Source organism: Nycticebus coucang, chromosome 16 (assembly GCF_027406575.1).
Source record: "Nycticebus coucang isolate mNycCou1 chromosome 16, mNycCou1.pri, whole genome shotgun sequence".
Lineage (NCBI taxonomy): Eukaryota > Metazoa > Chordata > Mammalia > Primates > Lorisidae > Nycticebus > Nycticebus coucang.
The window spans coordinates 61,552,711-61,571,268 of NC_069795.1; the positions used below are offsets into that span (position 1 = coordinate 61,552,711).

General features: G+C 36.3%; 1 protein-coding gene across 1 annotated transcript in view; it reads right to left on the bottom strand.

Annotated features, from left to right (window-relative positions):
- The window catches only part of BTLA (B and T lymphocyte associated), a 33,010-nt gene extending 28,919 nt beyond the window's left edge, over positions 1-4,091 (bottom strand). The window contains exon 1 of the mRNA XM_053565265.1: positions 3,823-4,091. Coding sequence (XP_053421240.1) covers positions 3,823-3,910 — 88 coding nt within the window. The 5' untranslated portion in view covers positions 3,911-4,091. The remainder of the gene's footprint in view (positions 1-3,822) is intronic.
- Positions 4,092-18,558: the final 14,467 nt, after the last annotated feature.

Below are 18,558 nucleotides of genomic sequence, written 5' to 3' on the forward strand. Positions count from 1 at the left end.
CCTCTTCTTGAGCTATTTAAGAACAGGACAAGCAGATATCTTTAGAGGTCATTAGATCAAATAGCAGATGGATAGATAGTTATGTCACATTTGGTAGAACACCTCCTAAATCACTGCTACACATTCATTGGCACATGCCCACAAGCATGCCACATTGTCAATGTGCAGTAGACTCATCCTACATCCATCCGAGCAAGAGAAAAATAGGCATATAAATAATTTCTTTCTTTCTTTCTTTTTTTTTCTTTTTAGTTCTCATTATATGCCAGGCGCTTTTAGGTACTATACATGTATTGTCTCTTTTAGTCTTCACAATGGTTTATTATGTCGTTACTATTATGGTTTTCATTTTTTAAGTTGAGGTATAAATGTTAAGTATAAATGAAGATAAGCCACTTGCCCAAGGTCACCAGGTGGTGTAAGGAAAAGTCAAGACCAAGACTTTAACCCAGGCTTGGCTAATTCCAACGCACAAGCTCTTATGTAGCAGGATTTTTGTGAAAGGGAATGAAAACTTATAGGAAAAGTTCTCAGCCCTAAGCTTGGCTCATCACAACAACATTAAATGGCAGATATTATTATTATCATATTTTCTGATAGAATGGATTTAGGTAACTGGCACAGAAGTTGAGTCTCATTGCTCAAAGCCCCAAATCCTGTGAGTGGCAAAGCCAATATGGAAACTCAGAAGGTCTTGGGAAGCTAAGGTCCCCAAGTGGCTCTGTCTGAAAAATTACTGTCAACTGCCGTCATAGGAATCATCAGTGATGCCCAACAACTGTTATTTACATAAGGCAAACAAATATAACAGAGATAGAAAAGATGGCACATCTCATGCAAAGATGGCATTCTTTTGCATGAGAGAAGAGATCCTTCAGAATTACGCTGACCAGTAAGGCTGGCCTGGTCACAATTAGGAAGTAAAAAAACTTTGAATAATTCTGTAAGTTTGTACTCAGGACTTTCTCATGACAACTCTATCCAGTAACATCGTGGTTTTAACCTGTTGGTCACTGACTTTGCTTCCCCAGGCCAGAGGGTTCACATGTACTCTACTCCTCAGAGTCCTGTCCACTCTCTGTGACAAGGATGATTTTCTGGTGGATGATTAGTTGGCCAATGTATAATTATCCCTCTTGAGTAGCAAAAGGTTTTGGCCACCTTAATGAGTCGTAGAGGACAATAATTCACCTTGACAATCTAGAGACTAGCTCTGGTCCAGGGAGACTTTGATTGCCTGACACAGGTAGGCCCTGCCTTTCAGAGAGGCTACATTATCCCCCTTGGTCACAGGGCCTTCAGGAAGGACAGAAGAACAGCAAACGCACAGAGCATACACTAAAAGCTGGTCACAGTAGCTTCAGCAAGAGCCTTTGGCATTTTATCAGAAACCAACATGAGTATTTCTAAACACTGCCTTGAGAGGAAGGGTGGTTATCCATGATGCTTAGAGTGTGGGTTATGTATTATAACTGGATAGAGAAAGTTCACCTTCATGTTCTTCCCAGATATTTCCTTACATCTCCAATACATCCTATTACAGAGATCCACCAGTGTTTTCAAAACCCTTGAAAATACTTAGCAGGGCAACAAGAAGCAGGAAAACAAGAGCAGGGCATTCTGTCACATGGACTCATATGGACAGAAATTGCCAATTTCTTCTGATATTAATTCTTCTTTTCCCTGTATTTTTTTTTCCTTTTGAGAAACACAAAATGCGAGCAAGCATACTTTTGTTATAAAGAAAGGCCTTAAACAGGAAGTTTGAAGAGCACATAACATTTTTTCCAACCTATTATAGATGCAGGCTTGCTCCTATGAAGAAGCACACGGATCGTGCATAACTTTGAAGTAGGGGAAAAAATCTTCAAAGATTATCTTTAAACACTCTGAAAATATGCTTCTGTAAATAATTCAGCAATTTAAAAAATCATAGGAAATTCCAAAGATACAAAAATTATAATTAATGTGGTTTTAAGAAATGAAACTATCAGCCCTGTCTGAGAGATCAGATTTTACCCACTATTCCTCAGCTCAATTCATATACTTAATTTAATGTAATTAATGCTACAATCCATTATATCAACTGGTATATAAGATATCTGGCCAGTGCTTTGTACAAGTCTTTCCATTTCATTTCTTCAATAATTCAATGCAGTATATTTTGGGCTAAATATATCATACAGTATGTTTACTCACTTATTTTATTTCAAAAAGAATTCATCCATTTTAAATAATAACATTAAAACTTACCTCTCATTTAATTGCTTTTGTGGGGGTTTCTTAATGAAAATAATATTTGCACAAATACCATTAACATTTATTGAGCTTTTACTACGTACACTTAGTATGGTAAGCACTTTACCCATATTACTGCATTTATAGTCTTCACAATAGACCCATAATTTAGGTACAATTATTATCTCTATTTTAAAAATGAGGAAACTAAATAAAAGAGAGGATAAAAAACTCAATCAGGGCCACACAGTAAATGGCAGAGGCAGTCGATGAACCCAAGTCTAACACTCAAGTCCATGTTTTGCAAGCACTATGTTACAGCACTTTGGAGGAGGAATAGGTCATGCACTACATGCAGTGTGCTGTAACACTGAAAATATTTTGTCTTTATGTCACAGAGTAGTTTACATATTCTTCAAATTGGGATGAATTATGTTTAATAACTTTTGACTATAGTTGTAACTGTGTGACTATAGGCATCTCATAGAAGGTGAAAAATTCACTCAACCATCTTTGCACCCAGTTGACTTAATATCAAATATTTAAAAACATAAAAAATGTTTGGTTGACTGAGCAGATGTTTACTCTCTACCTTAGCATGCAGCGTCCCATCTTGGTGTAGACAATTTCCAAACCATACAGTTTTAGAATTGAAGATGGACTTTGCGTAGGACCTCCGTGATTATATTTTCTAACATGCAACTTCAGCACATAAACTGATAAATGTGTGCTTGTGGTGGCTGATAAAACAGAATATATGAAGCTAGAACTAGCCGAGAAATCAGAAACTTCTGCTAGCCATTCATAAGCCTTTCTCCTTTATAATATGTGGGTCCCCATGTAAACACGAAGGAGTAAGTGACTTCACAATAAAGAAGGAATTGCCTTTTGTGGCCTATATAAAGTCTTTGCAGAAGTGGTCAAATACCGACTATGCAGAACTCAACCTGTTTTTGATATTCAATTGACAGTCAAGTAGGGACCATTCCCTTTTAACAAAATAGAAGCAGCGAGAGAATGCCTTGCTCTTATATTTATCAGCATTTTCTCATTCAGTATTCTCAAGGCACATACTCCACAGAAGCAAGTTTAGAGATTTTATTTAGAGACCACATTATTCAAGAGTAACCATGGAGACAAGTGTAACCCCAGTTATAGAACACCTGTCCTACCCAACTGAGCACTGCAATATTCTGCTAGATTCAGTTTAGGAAGAACAAGCTGTTTATTCACCATCAGTGTGGTAACCAGAGCATTTTTTCCGGTAGTAATTATAAATTTGTACTTAACTATTTATAACATCTACTCAGTTCTCTTTTCTTACCTTCAGTACATGTTTTAAAGAAAATTGGCCAAGCAATGGCTGCAGTGACTGCTATTTAGATAGGTGAACACCGTGATCTAATATGGTTTATGTCGTATAATGTCTTCAGTGAACAAATCTAACTGCTTGGTTTCATCTGCCATTACCCACTTGGCACATATATCACACCGTACTAATACTAAGTTCAGCAAAGGAAAAACACATTGTGTCCAAGACTCTCTGAGAAATAAAACCAGAAATAATCTAAGTTGGTGGCTTACCATGGATGCTCCAGATGTCTAGATGAGGGCTTAGGAAGAGGGCCCAAAACAATTTCCCAATTTGAAGCATGGCTGGCAGTATCTTCATCTCCTGTGTAGATCAGGGATGGAAAAACTGCTCAAGTAGGAGGCTGCCCTTCTTTCTCTGAGTTCTCCAGAGTTGAATCAAGTTACCTACCCCAGTGGCATCTCTGAAATAATAAAAAGAAAATAGAGAGGAGGGGGAGAGGACAGTAGGAAGAGCCCAAATGATTTTGTGAAACACAGTGAACAGAAAGACGATGTGGTACTCTGTTATGTGGTTTTTGCTTCTTGGCAAATCAGCCGCTCACTTTCAAATACTCTTGATCTGCAAAGCAGTTCAGTCCTTAACTTCTCCTTCCGCTCCACCACCCATTTGCCTGCCCCACCTTGAGGTTTTTCTCCATTCTACATTGAGTGAAATGAACAATTAAACTTTAAAGAAATCTATATATTGTTGTAATCTTTAGGTTGAGATTGTAATCAAATCAAGGTCAGAAAATTCATAATAAAAGTACCCATGGTAAGTACACATTTTTCCCCTTTCCATAGCTTGTGATTATGAAACTTCTTTTATGTAAAAGATTTTAGATTTTTTTTTCCCTCCCTGAACATCATGTCTCTGTAAGATGAGAAGGCTTATTGTCATTAAACTGAGTAAAGACTTATCTGAGGTTATGGAGAAAATGAGTGACAGGATGTGCTTCCTTAACAGAAGAGGGAAGAACCGCATTTTAAAATGTGCAGATACCTATCAATGGAACAAGATCGTCTCGTCGCTGGTACTGGCTATATGTTCTCTGTAAATAATAAAGTTCTGAGCTAAAGGATATCTTGAATATCAATGAAAGGAAACTTCCATTTGTGACATTTTTCATGCAGTAGTTGTCTGGATATTGTAGAATAGAAACAACAAGGAAGAAATAGGAAAGTTCAAGATCACATAGCTCAAGGTTGCATGGAATTGTTTTCTCCAAGGCCTCTTTTAGGTGGAAATTTGAATCAAATCAAGGTCAGGAAATTCATAATAAAAGTACCTATGATAAGTACATATTTCTCCCCTTTTCGTAGCTTATGATTATGAAACTTAGTTTAGCTTTATAATTACAGGAGTGAATTAAATTTACCAATCTTTGAGATGCCAAATGTGAGATCTAGGTTTGTGGTATTTGTGGTCATTAATAGAAGTTGATTTTGTAAGCATTTCCCTCAGAGTTAATGACTTTCTTACAAGACCAATAGTGTTAAGTATATAAAGTTTAGGGAAAAAGTATGTATTCATTGATTCAAATGAATAATGTGCTACAGTTGGAGATAAAAGATTGAATAAGTACCTGGTGCTAATTTTAAAGAACTTGTAACTTCCTCACATCGGCTTTTAGTGTTGGGATTTAAATATTCATCTTTTCAACCACATGTAGTATGATATAGAGCAACTATACATAGCCTCTTAGAACTTTCATTACTGATCAAGTCAACATTCTAGGAAAGAGCACTTACACAACTCCTTCCTTTTCCTGTGTTAGGGGCAGCTGAAGCAAAGCTCATTGTCTCTTTAAAATAGATCTTCAGGTTAAAAGCCATAAATCATAAGTCAAGGATTTCAGAATATCATTCTAAACCAGAGAGAAGTCATATTAACTGTGTTTATCTCAGATTACAATCTTGGTGATTCAGTATTTTAAATATTTTCTTACAAAAAAAATTCATGCTAACTTCAGAAACTTTGGAAAAAGCCTCATATAACATCTAATGTATTTTAGAATAGTACTTTTATCAGTATGCCTGACTTTTTATCCCTCCACAGATGGAGTCCTGAGACCTTCTCTGCAGACAAAACCTTACCTCAAAATCTGACTATCTTCAGTCTAGCAAAGAGGAATTGAAAGAAGTCAGACTCAGAAGTTTGTTAGCTCGGTAACAAGTTAATCTTTCAGTTTGTACCTTATTTAGTAACTAAGCTCTCTTGATCCCTGTTCCATAATAGTCATGTACTATTTGATCATTAAATTATAATTTTCACTTAAATGTGAAAATTTAAAAAGTTTATTACATTCTTAAAAGTGATTGCATTGCATATGGGAAACAATTTAAAAAACATAAACCTATCACCAATTTTATGTTGAAAGACAAAAAAAGTAACACAAAATTTAGTGTCTTCAAACTCTCTTTGCAAACATCTCAGATACTACTTGGAGGGAAAATTTTTCAGTTCACTTACAGACTGAATTGCTTTCATGGATTGTGAAGCAGCTACATTTCCTGCAATATTTTCCTGCATGTAACTACAGAACCATTAATCACTAAACAAGATGCAGGGTCCTAGAAAGGTGTTACTACTGATGTTAGACAACATCAACCCCAGAGAGATGAATCTTGGTTCTGATATTTTTAACTTCAAAAAAAAAAAAAAAAAAAAAAGAATTCCATAGCTTCTAACAGAAATGTAGTCCAGTATTTAAAACTCTTGACATTCTTCTACATGGTAGCCTCTCTTCATTAATGTTATTATTAGTACTGGTTTCTATACATGACTGTACTATAGAATTGGCATGGGAACTTTTTATAAAAGGACTGAAATAGCTGGATCCTGTTCCTATTGAATCAGAATTTCTCAAAGTGGAGGCCAGTATCCCTATTTTTAAAAGTCTCCAAAGGTGATTTTGATACAGTTGGTTGAATAGATATTTGAAAACCAGTTGTAAGATGGCAAAGGGTATAAACTTTTGAGTCATAAAAGATATGGTATCAAATCCTTGTCACTTACTAGCTATAAAACTTTTAACAAGATTTTAAATTTTAAGAATTTAATTATAAATCTTTAGGGTCTGTGGTAGACAAAGAGATGCACCTCTCAGATCCCCTTCATTCATGTATTTGCTGTTCACTGTGGGGAATACAGCAGGCAGACTTCCTGCAGGTGAAAATTCCATCAAGGTCAGCTCAGCTGAGAGCCCACTTTGACCAAGGTCATGCAGGTTGACCAAGGTCATGACAGCCTACATCTAATGATAGAGCAAGAAAATTGCATAAAGTTCTGGCCTTTTGATGACATGGAATGCTGATGGGCAACACTTGCTTCAGAACTCTCAGTTGAGTCAGCCACGGATATGTCAGGTCTGTGTCACAGTTTAATTGTTTCTGCTGCTCCCTTCCTTTCAAAGGTGTGGATTCTAATCTATTTCAGTGTCTTCTTCCAGAGAACCAAACCTGTTCCATATCTCAATTTCCTCTTCTGTAAAACACAGACAGTAATAATACCTGTTATGTTGGTTAACTGAGGTGATGTATGAAAAGTGATCAGTAAATTGCATCTACATTTATTTTCAAACCAGTGAAATAAAGTGGGCTTCTATTTGAAGAAGATGAATAACAAGTTGAAAACCTCTGTTTGCTAATCAGAGTCATTATTGCATAGAGATGAAGACTTTGAAGCAAATGTCATAATAAAACTCTAATTAGCAGAGGAAGAAGACAGATTAAAGATGGTTGAAATATAAGGATGGATCAGCCCCACAAAGCCTAAGACAGCAACAAGTTTTTGCCTAGCTTTTTTAGGTACACTCTTGCTTCATATTACTGAGAAAGTGACTGTAAGCCAAGGGGTGGGGTAGGATATCAATATGACTCATTTTCAGTTTTTGGGGAACAAACACACATATACACAATTCCTGTTCAGAAAAGAGGAGAAGGGAAACATAGGTAGCCACTGGTCAACAGCCAAGGAGCCCTGCTGCACTACTGGCTGATATTTCTTAAACGACCCATGTAATAGCCCCAGCCTCTTCCCTAAGATTCTTTCTAGTTTTTGAAAATAAAGTACACTGGAAAGCAGATTCCGAGGCAGAGGTAAACATGCAGGAAGTTTATTAAGGAGTCTACCGAGGATCATTAAGTTTGGAGCCAGAGAAGAGAACGGGATTGAACAAAGGGCAAAAGGAGAAATCAGAGGTGATGCTGTCTCAGAAAGGCCTCAGAAAGGCAGAAGGTCTTGAAGCTGGGTTGACCATTTAGAGTAGTCTTGAATTTGGCCAAGGAGTTCAGGATTTTTTGTACCTGCATTGACCAGTATAGGCTGTGTCCAGGAAAAGTAGTATGCAGTTGGGTAAGAGAGCTCTCCTCAGCAGTGGGAAATTCACAGACAAGACTGACAGATGAGGGATCTCAGCCAGGAAAACTCCCAACATCTGAGGGAAATAAATTCTTCAGTCCTAAAGAGGAACTGTATGGTGCATCATAGCCTCCACTATACTGGTCTTCTTTCTTTTATGATCACAGCTAAGTAGACATTAGGGAAGACAGCTTTGGGGCGAGGCACACACTTATTATATCATACTGCTTCCTGTTTGTGCAAATTAAGGCCCATGTACAGTTTGGGTGTTTAATAGTCACAAGCTTTTATAAGCTAGTTAAGGGTTCTCAAAAATATGGTAAGATTTGTGTCTATTATCTTTGGTTATGTTTCATGCACAAATAAGCGCAGTTAAAGATTTTGTGTAAGTTGGGTGTGGTGGCTCACACCTGTAATCCTAGCACTTTGGGAGGCTGAGGCAGGTGGATTGCTTGAGCTCAGGAGTTTGAGACAAGCCTGAGCAAGAGTGAGAACTGTTTCTACTAAAAACATAAAAACTAGCCATGCCCTGGTGTGGGTGCCTGTAGCCCCAGCTACTCAGGAGGCTGAAATATGAGGATCGCTTGAGCCCAAATAGTCTGAGGTCGTTGTGAGCTATAGTGGTTCCATGACACTCAACCCCAGGGCAACAGAGTGAGCCTCTGGATGAAAAGAAAAACATAAAATAAAGAGTTTGTACAGTCGTGGATTATTCAACCAAAATATATATATTTACTAGCCACTATTCTCTGCCCATCTTCCAGGTCCTATTTTTATGACAGCTACCCTGAGTCTATTTGAAATAGGATTGGGTGGGAGGGTAATTCTTAATCTCATCTTTCTCAGTGAGTTAGCTACCATTGTCAGGCAAAGAACTCCCATCACACCTTTTTGAAAAAACTTGGTGTCAGAAATTTATCTCCTTCAAAGGCTACAGGATTACAGTTAAGGTTAAGAAGCAGCAGCTTTGTAAAAAATATAAACTTTATTTTTAGAACAGTTTTAGGGTCCATAGCAAAATTGAGTGGAAAGTACAGAAAGCTCTCATACAGTCCGTCCTCTGAAACATGTACCACCTCTTCCACCATCAAAATTGGCACCAGAGTGGTTCATTTGTTACAACTGATGAACGATGTACATGGATATAACATCATATTTTACATGAAGGTTCACTCTTGGTATCATATACATTCTATGCATTTTGGCAAACATATAATGATATTTATCCCCTGTTATAACATCATAAAGAATTGTTTCAGTGCCCTAAAAATCCTCTATGCTCTGCCTATTTATACCTGTTCTAATCCCTGGTAACCACTGGTACCTGGGTATTGTTCATTGATATCATCTCTATAGTTTTCATTTCCCCCCAAATGTCATATAGTTGGAATCATATGAAGCCTTTGCAGATTGGCTTCGTTTGCTGAGTAGCATGCATTTAAATTTCCTTTGTGTCTTTTCATAGCTTGACAGCTCATTTCTCATTAGCAGTGAATAATGTTCTGCTGTCTGGATACACAATAGTTTATAATCAACTACTGAAGGAAATCTTGCTTGCTTCTTGGCAATAATGAATATGCACCTATAAACATTGGTGTGCAAGTTTGGGAGAGAAATAAGTTTTCAAATTATTTGGGTAAGTACCACAGTTGATTTTTTTTTTAACTCTACAAGATCCCAAATTACTAAAGGCTCAGTCTACTTAGATTACAGACTACAGACACGTAGCTAGTGTTATCCCTTCTACATCCAGTTTAAATTAATTCGTATCTTGTGGGACTTTGCTGAAAGCACAAAAATCAATCTGTACACAATAACACTTTGAATCTGTTTTACCATTTTGGCTAATATCACAGGGTTAGACAGCAAGGTTTTACCATTTAAGGACCACTGGACATCATATAACTAAGTCCATAAGCTTTCTGATCTGAAAAATCTAAGTTCTTAGCATCTTTCTCCCTACTTCCTTCATTAAACTAAAGCCAAAATTTAGATTGTGATGTTCTCTGTACACAATCCTGGTAAAAAGGACTATATTTCAGATCCAAGAATCATCTCTAGCTAGTTTAATCAGAAAAGGTTCCTTTCAAATTTCTTAAAGTGCCAGGAAATAAGCTTAGATGCCACATGAGTAGTAATACAGCAAAGAGAAATGTCCCAACCATCACAATAGGGGTGCATTAGCAAAAATCATGTTGGTGCCACTATGTTCAATATGTGTGAAGCCAAAGACCAAATCTTCACCATTACTGCTATAGGAAAAGCAAAGCAAAACAAAACAAAACAAAAAACTTCCATGGCAGTGCTATGAGAAAAGTTACATGCCTCATGATGTCCATTTCCATGTTCCAAGTTTGCCTTCAGAAGTTGTCCCATGAAGAATTCTACTTGTAAGGGAGTCTGGAGAATGTCATCCTTAACTTACCTGCCTGCAGAGTTACAGAAGATTTAAGGATAAAAAAGAGTTGGAGTTATACAGAGGAATGGCTCTCAAACAGGAGTAATTTTGACCCTCAGGGACATATGGCAATGTCCAGAGATATTTTTGCTATCACAATTGAGATAAGGGTCACTACAGCATATAGTAGATGGAGGCCAGGAATGCTTCTCAACACCCTACAATGCACAGGAGAGACCTCAAACTAAAGAATTATCCAGCCTAAAATGTCAATGATGAAAGGCTAAGAAATTCTATTTATTTTGAGCCAGTCAATTGTATTTATCTCAAACTCCCTCATCAGATTGGGAATCCCTGGTGGCAGTGGGGGCCCTAAAATTCATTTCTGGAGATTCATGAGCAGATATCTGCACTCCATAGAGTCTTACTTTAAGTACTAAAGCAGCACACACAAAAAACAGATAGAGACTATGTTCTCTGACCATCTGACTTTCAGGCTACCACTCGCTTCCTCCTTGCACTGTGTCACTTCACCTTGGGACTGAGAAAGATTTATAAGAAGTATAAAACTCTCTTCTCTTTCAGTCCAAACTTGAAGAGATTGAGCAAATTCCTTTATCAGTTTCTCGCCAAACCCATTTCAAGTTCTGTTTTCGACTGCACTCTACCAGAAGCAACCCCCAATTCAAAGATCTGAGTGCAAATAGTTTATTTGGAAGTGCTCATAAAAGGGAAGGAAGCTATTAATTGATTAGTTTTCTAGCCGTGGATAAGACAATTAATCCCTATCTCTAAGACTCTGAGAGCCAATTTTGAACACATGCTTCAGTCTTCCCAGTCAAGGGCTAAGGAAGGTGGTCCATTTATATATTTTATTAGTTTCCTAGTGCTCCTGTAACAAACTACCACAAATGTGTTGGTTTAAAATAACACAAACACAATAAAAAAAAAACACACAAACTTCACAGTTCTAGAGATAGGAAGTCCAAAATGGGCTAGAGACAAGGTGACAGCAGAGCCGAGTCTGGAGGCTGTATGGGAGAGTCTATTCCATGTCATTTCCTTTTCAGTTTCTAGTGGTCATCTTCATTCCTTTGCTGGTTTTTCCTTACTATTTCTTCAAATCCAACAGCAGGGCATGTTCAAATTTCTCTCTGACTATGATCTCTTTCTTCCACTTTTAAGGATCCATGAGGTAAGACTGAGCCCATCTGGATAATGGAAAACAGTTTTCCATCTCAAGTTCATCACCAAATCACAACTGCAAAGTATCTTTTGCCATATGAGTTGACTTATTTAGATTTTGGGGATTAGGCATCTTTGGGTGGGCCATTATTCTGTCTACTGCATAGATGTTCTCTTATTAGTCATTAGTTGAAGACTGATTCCAAGGGGAGCATCAGCACATCAGCCTGATTCTTAGGTAAACAAAACAGGCTCTTATAGCCAGGGAAAGCTCTTAGGCAAAGAAATGTGTTATCAGCAATTGGAAATTGGGAAATGTGCAGCAAAGTGGTGAGGGTGAGAGATATAGGTAGAAATCATACACTATCTTCTGCAAAAGACACAGACAACTTTTTAAAAAACCCTGTTTTGTTTTAAAAGAGGGAGGAAGAAAGGGTGGGAGAATAAAAATCACAGAATCTATGCAAAGATAACATTTATATGTAAGAAAAGGTTTATATAAATGTATGAAAGCAAGCCACTATATTTCTGAATTCTATAAATAAAAGAGAAATACAACCCTAAAGAAACTTTCTCCCTTTGAAAGATTTATTGAAAGAAACAGAATATATTATACAGAACTTTGTGTTGTTAATATGATTCAAGAGTTCATTGTTCCTTTTTGGAAGACAGTGGTGGCAGCAGCATAGTTTTTTAATCTTTCTAAATGCTCACATCCAAATAAATAGGTCAACTATGCAGCACTTAAATCTTTATAAAATGATTGTGAGAATTAAAGAATTGTACATGTAAAAGGCTTAGAACAGTGTTTGGAGCATAGGTAAGCTATAAATAAATGGTAGATGTCTGTTATTATAAACACTATTTTATAACTGTCAACAGATCAAGAACCATTTACATTTTTAAATAACATTTACAAAAAGATTTTTTAATTGGGTAACTGGACACAGAACACAAAATATAAGCAGATGAGGAAGTTACCAACAGGCATAAAAATTCAGGTACTTATATGTGCATCATCCTCTGTGCAAAAGGAAGTACAGGGATGCGATGTACCATTTAAAAGACCTGAAACAAAAGAACTCTCAAAATAGCTAAGAGGAACTCATGGAGGCACACACTGGGCCAAATAGAAACAGCAGCTGAACCTGGGAGGAGTGTGCTGCTCCATTAGCAAATAATCACAGGAGCCTGCTGTGAGAACCACAGGAGCTAAAGAATTCAAGTCCCTGTGAATCTTCAAAACTGAGCCAGCAGGACTCTACACTGTGTAGAAATTTCTAGGAGTGGCATCAAAGCAGAATATGACAGACATGACAAAGAACAGGCTTTTAAAAGTAGTAGAGGGGGAAATAGTTCAAAAAGTAAACCACAATATTTTTTAGTTCTATAATGTTTAACTCTATTTATTTGTCAATTATACCTGAATAAAGCCGGCAAGGAGGAAGAAACTACTGGGGGTGTAAAAAAAACCATAAACACATTTTAAGAGAGGTTATCTATGTATTACTTTTCAAAGTTGAATTGAATTATGGTACCAATGTGTAGTATGACATTTGATCATAGATGGCATTAATCAAATGAATGCTAGAATCACCATGTGAAAAGCATGAATAGGATAGCTTTTGCTCTTAAAATGTGTATACATTTTTGCCGGACTGTCTGTATACACGTAGTTTAAATAGGATTATAATAAAAATACAACATATCCAAATTTGTGGATATAGCTAAAACAAGTGCTTAGAGATAAATTTGTAACTTTAAATGCTTTTTTTTATAAAGGAAGAAAGGTCAAAAATCATAAGCTAAGTTTAGAGTTCAAAAAGCTAGCAAAAGAATAACAATGTAAACCCAAAGTTACAGAAGGAAGAAATAAAGGTAAGAGCAGACACATGTACATGAACAAAATAAGAAAACAGTAAGAAAATTATCAAGGGCAAAAGTTCATTCTTTGAAAATATTAACATAATTGATAAAATGTTAGCTATAAAAAAATTACCAATATAAGAAGTGAAAAGAACCCCATAGATCCCACATGTATTAAAAGGATAAGAAAATATAATGAATAACATTACACAAATTTGACATCTTAAGTGAATGAGAAAATTCTTTGAAAAATATAACTAACTAACATAAACACAAGGAGGAAACAGAAAATTTGTATAAGCCTCTGTATACTTAGTGTATTAAAGAAATTACATCTGTCATCAAAACCTTTCCAGAAAGAAGACTTCTGACCCAAGTAGTTGCTTCTAGTGGATTCTGTCATAAATTTAAGAAAGAAAAACACCAATTTTACACAAATCCTATCAGAACATAACAGAGAAAGACAAATTTTCCACCTTGTTTTACAAGGTCAACACATCCAGAATATCAAAACTTGACAAAAATATTGCAAAATCATGAGAGAAAGAGAAGGAAGGGAGCAAGAAAGGAAAATTATATACCAAAATACCTAATGAACATAGAAGCAAAAGATCCTTTAATAAAATATTAGCAAATCAAATCCAGTAATAACAAAATGCATAATGTATAATAATAAATAGGGTGCAAGATTGGCTTGGCATTCAAAATCTTGCAATCTTGGCAAGAATGCAAGATTGGCTTGGCATTCAAAAATTAATCGATGTAATTTATAAAATATTAGTAAAACAAGTAGAAAAGTATATGTTAATTTCAATAGGGTAAAAAAATTGGACAAAATTCAATGTTCATTCATAATAAAAGCTCTCACTAAATTATCCATAGGAGAGACCTTTCTCAATCTGAGTAATATTGGTGTCAAGAACTGGAAAAGTTCTGAGATTTTATTCTACTTGGAGGTTAACAAATTATCCTATTGCAGGTTCAATGATGCTGGCAGGAGACAAGACTCTTGGATCAGCTCTAAAGGACAGCTTATTAGCACATTTCTCGGAGAAATAGCAGTAACGAGGATACCATCATTTTTTATGTCTGTTTCCCAAGCCCCAGTTTGCAAAGAGGAACACAACAAGGGCCAGTTGATGCCTATATATGAGTCGTTTGCAGTACTAAAATGAAACTCTGAGCTTAAGGAACCAAAATATCTCTATAATGAACAACAAACAAACATGCCTGACTTTTGCCCCCAGAAGGAGACATTATCTTTATGACACTGTATAGTAAATAAACCTTTCCTTTGATTTTCCCGGGAGACACAGTATCTTTTAAGGCTCTTCACTATAAAATATCCTGAAAAGATAGTCCAGAACAAAGATATGGTTATGGCATCTGCTCACAAGACATACAGCAACATAAGAGCACAAAGAATTGTCTCCCAACAGGCATCTACATATATCCTCTAGCTAACATTAAATTGTTTCCTAATTTAATTATTTAAATTAATATATATCCCTCCCAACAGGGATCCACATTTACCTCTAGATAATATTAAATACCTTTGGCATAAGATCAGAAGAAAAGGAAATATAAAATAGTCAGGCATCGTGGTTGCTACAGTCCAAGCTACTCAGGAAGCTGAGGCAAGAGGATTGCTTGTGCCCAGGAGTTAGAGTATATGTTGTTTTCTGTTTTGTTAAAGATTAGTTGCTGTATGGATGGTTTTATATTTGTGTTCTCTGTTCTGTTCCATTGGTTTTGTACCAATACCATGTTGTTTTGGTTATGATAGTCTTGTAGTTTGAAGTCTGGTAATGTGATGCCTCCAGATTTGTCCTTTTTGCTTAAGATTGCTTTGGCCATTTGGCTCTTTTTTAATTCTAAACAAAGTGCAGGATTATTTTTTCTAGATCTGTAAAATATGACATTGGCATTTTGATAGGGATTGCACTGAATCTATAAATCACTTTGAGCAACATGCATATTTTAATAATGCTGATTTTACCCATCCATGAGCATGATATATTTTTCCATTTGTTTGTGTCATCTACAATTTCTTTCCACATTGTTTCATTATTCGTTTTATAGAGTTCTTTCACCTCCTTAGTATTTTATTTTATTTGTGACTATTGTAAATAATATTGAGTCTCTGATTTGACTCTCAGCTTGACTAATATTGGTGTATAGAAATGCTACCAAAGGCGGTGCCTGGGGCTCAAAGGAGTAGGGCGCCAGCCCCATATGCCAGAGGTGGTGGGTTCAAACACAGCCCCAGTCAAAAATTGAAAGAAAAAGAAAAAAATGCTACTGAATTGTGCACGTTGATTTTGTATCCTAAGACTTTGTTGTATCTATCAATTCCAGGAGTCTCTTGGTGGAGACTTTGGAGTTTTTAGATGTAAGATCATACATATCATTAGCAAGAAGTGATAGTTTGACCTCCTCTTCTCAATTTGGATATTTCCTTCTTCTGCTTGATTGCTCTGGATAGGACTTCTAGAACTATGTCAAATAGAAAAGGTGATAGTGGGCACTCTTGTCTTGTTCCAATTCTTAGTGGGAATGTTTTTCAACTTTTCCCCATTCAGTATGATGTTGGCTATGAATTTGTTATATATGGCTTTTATGATTTTGAAATATGTTCCTTTTATGCCTACTTTGACAGTTTTTATCAGGAAAGGATGCTGAATTTTGGAAAATGTATCTTTTCTGTATCTATTGAGATGATCACATCATCTTTGTTTTTCTTTTGTTTATATGGGGAATCATATGTATTGATTTCTATATGTTGACATCATTAGATCATTACATCACTAAGATGAAGCCCACTTGGTAATGTTAGATTTTTTTTTTTGATGTGCTGTTGAATTTTGATTGCTAGCATTTTATTGAGGATTTTTGCATTTATTTATAAAGGATATTGGTCTGTAGGGTTTTATTTGTTGTTGTTGTGCTCTTTCCTGATTTTGGTATCAAGGTGATACTGGCTTCATAAAATGAGTTGGGATGGGTTCTCTCCTTCTCAATGTTATGAAATAATTTCTATAGTTAACCCTGAACAACACAGGGGTTAGAGGCACACATTCCTCCTCCCCAGGTAGTCACAAATTGACATATAATTTTTCACTCCCTAAAAGCTCAACTACTAACAGCTTACTGTTAACTGGAACCATATGAATAATATATGTAATCAATTAACACATACAGTAGAACCTTCATAGTTGACCATCTCCCTACATTGAGTACTTCCTTAAGTTGACTTAATTTTCATAGCCCAGACATGCACCACATGTAATCAATTGAAGACTGACTTTTATATATTGACCACCTCTGTAAGTTGTATCTTGACCATGTGCATTTTGACACAATATTAATTTGCTGTCTATAACTTAACAGTTTGAGTCCACTCTACACCAAGGGGTAGTAGGTATGAGTTTTGTACCCTTACTTGTCTTATTTTTTCTTTAGTATACTTTTTTGTTTCATGTTTTATTATTACCACATGTTGGATTAGGCCTAACGTCCTACTGTTTATCATGTGCTGTGGAAGATTTTTATTTTTAATGGACTGGTCTGAATTGTAGATACAGGCGAATTACTGAAAAATTTTACAGTGAATTGAGATGTGATGGCCCAAACGAAAGAATTCAAAGAGCTGATGTTGAAGGAAAAGATTGATCTTTACATTTTCTAGAAAGCAGCCGTCAAAGAGAGCAGAAGGTTTTGGTATTAGCAAGACCACAGTTGGCAACATTCAAAAATGTAAACATGAGTACTTAGAGAGAGATGGTAAGGAAAGTGGAGACCTACAGTGGAAAAGAAAGAAAACTTCCCTCAGTAAAGTCAATGAAGCCACATTAAATTTGTTCAAACAAATGAGGATAAAGTTGTATCTTTACTGGGCCAATAATCCAAGAAGTGGCTAAAAAATTCACAAAGGAATTCAGGACAGCAGATTTCTAAGCATCAACTGGTTGGCTCAAGAAATTTAAAATGCAATATGAGATATCTCAGAAAGTCTTGTGTGGTGATCCAATGAAGTTCCAGTAGAAGTTGTAAAAGAGTTCATCAGAAACTCCCAGACTTCATCAGAGGTTTCAAAGATGATGATATGTTTAAAACTGAAGAGTGAGACCTCTTTTTCAAGATGACATCTGACAGGAGCCTTATCATGAAAGGTGACATATGAAAGAGTGAAAAACTTTCCAAAGAATACTTCACAGTTCTGTTTTGCACTAATTCAACCAAACAGAAGCTAAAGCCCTTGCTGAATGGTTAACTGGTCAACCCATGCACTTTCAAGAACCTGAAGCCTGAAGACCTCCCCATCACTTAGAGATAAAATAAATGTACCTGGATGGCTTGTGCCCTATTTGACAAGTGGGTAAGTGGTATTAACTAAGAAATGAAGAAGAACGGGTCTGCTCTACTGACAGTAGACAACTGACCTGGCCACTTGCAAGCGAATCATCTCACTAATATGACTCTGAAATTTCTACCTCCAAACATGACCTCAAAAATCCAATCTCTTGGCCAAGGCATCATCAGAACATTTAAAATGCACTACTTAGCCCAGCTTCTGTAGTGGGTTATTACCAAAACACAAACCTGTGGTCCACCTGTGGAAGCAACTTCATTCAGTGCATCAAGTCTGGATACTGCCTTCTGAATCAGTTCTGCTTAGAATAAATTTAAGCCAGAAATTACACAGAAGTATTTGAGGAAAGTTGGGTATGTCACTACCCCAAAGCACAATGTTTTAGCCCTAGCCCAATCAGACAGTCCATCTCCCAAGGAGTAGATTTTAAAGATTTTGTTGCAATGGAGGATGAGGTGGGAAACTATAATGTTTCTGACCCAGAAGCAATTTCCAAGCAATACCAATTAAAGTACAGAGCAGTGTAAAAGTGTTAGCAGCTGGTAAAGTAGAAATAGCAAGTGAGGATGACACAGAATTCAGAGACTCTAAAAGAAGAGGATGTCAGGCATCTGATAATATAGTTGAAGTCTGTGGGAAAATGCCCAGGCATGCTGAGTGGTATAGCCAGCACTGGGAGTGCTTTCTCCATTTGTGTTTGTATAATCAGAGACCAAGATTGATTCTTTTTTAGAAAGAATAACTAAACCATGAGAAAACAGTGAATGTATTGATTTTGTATGA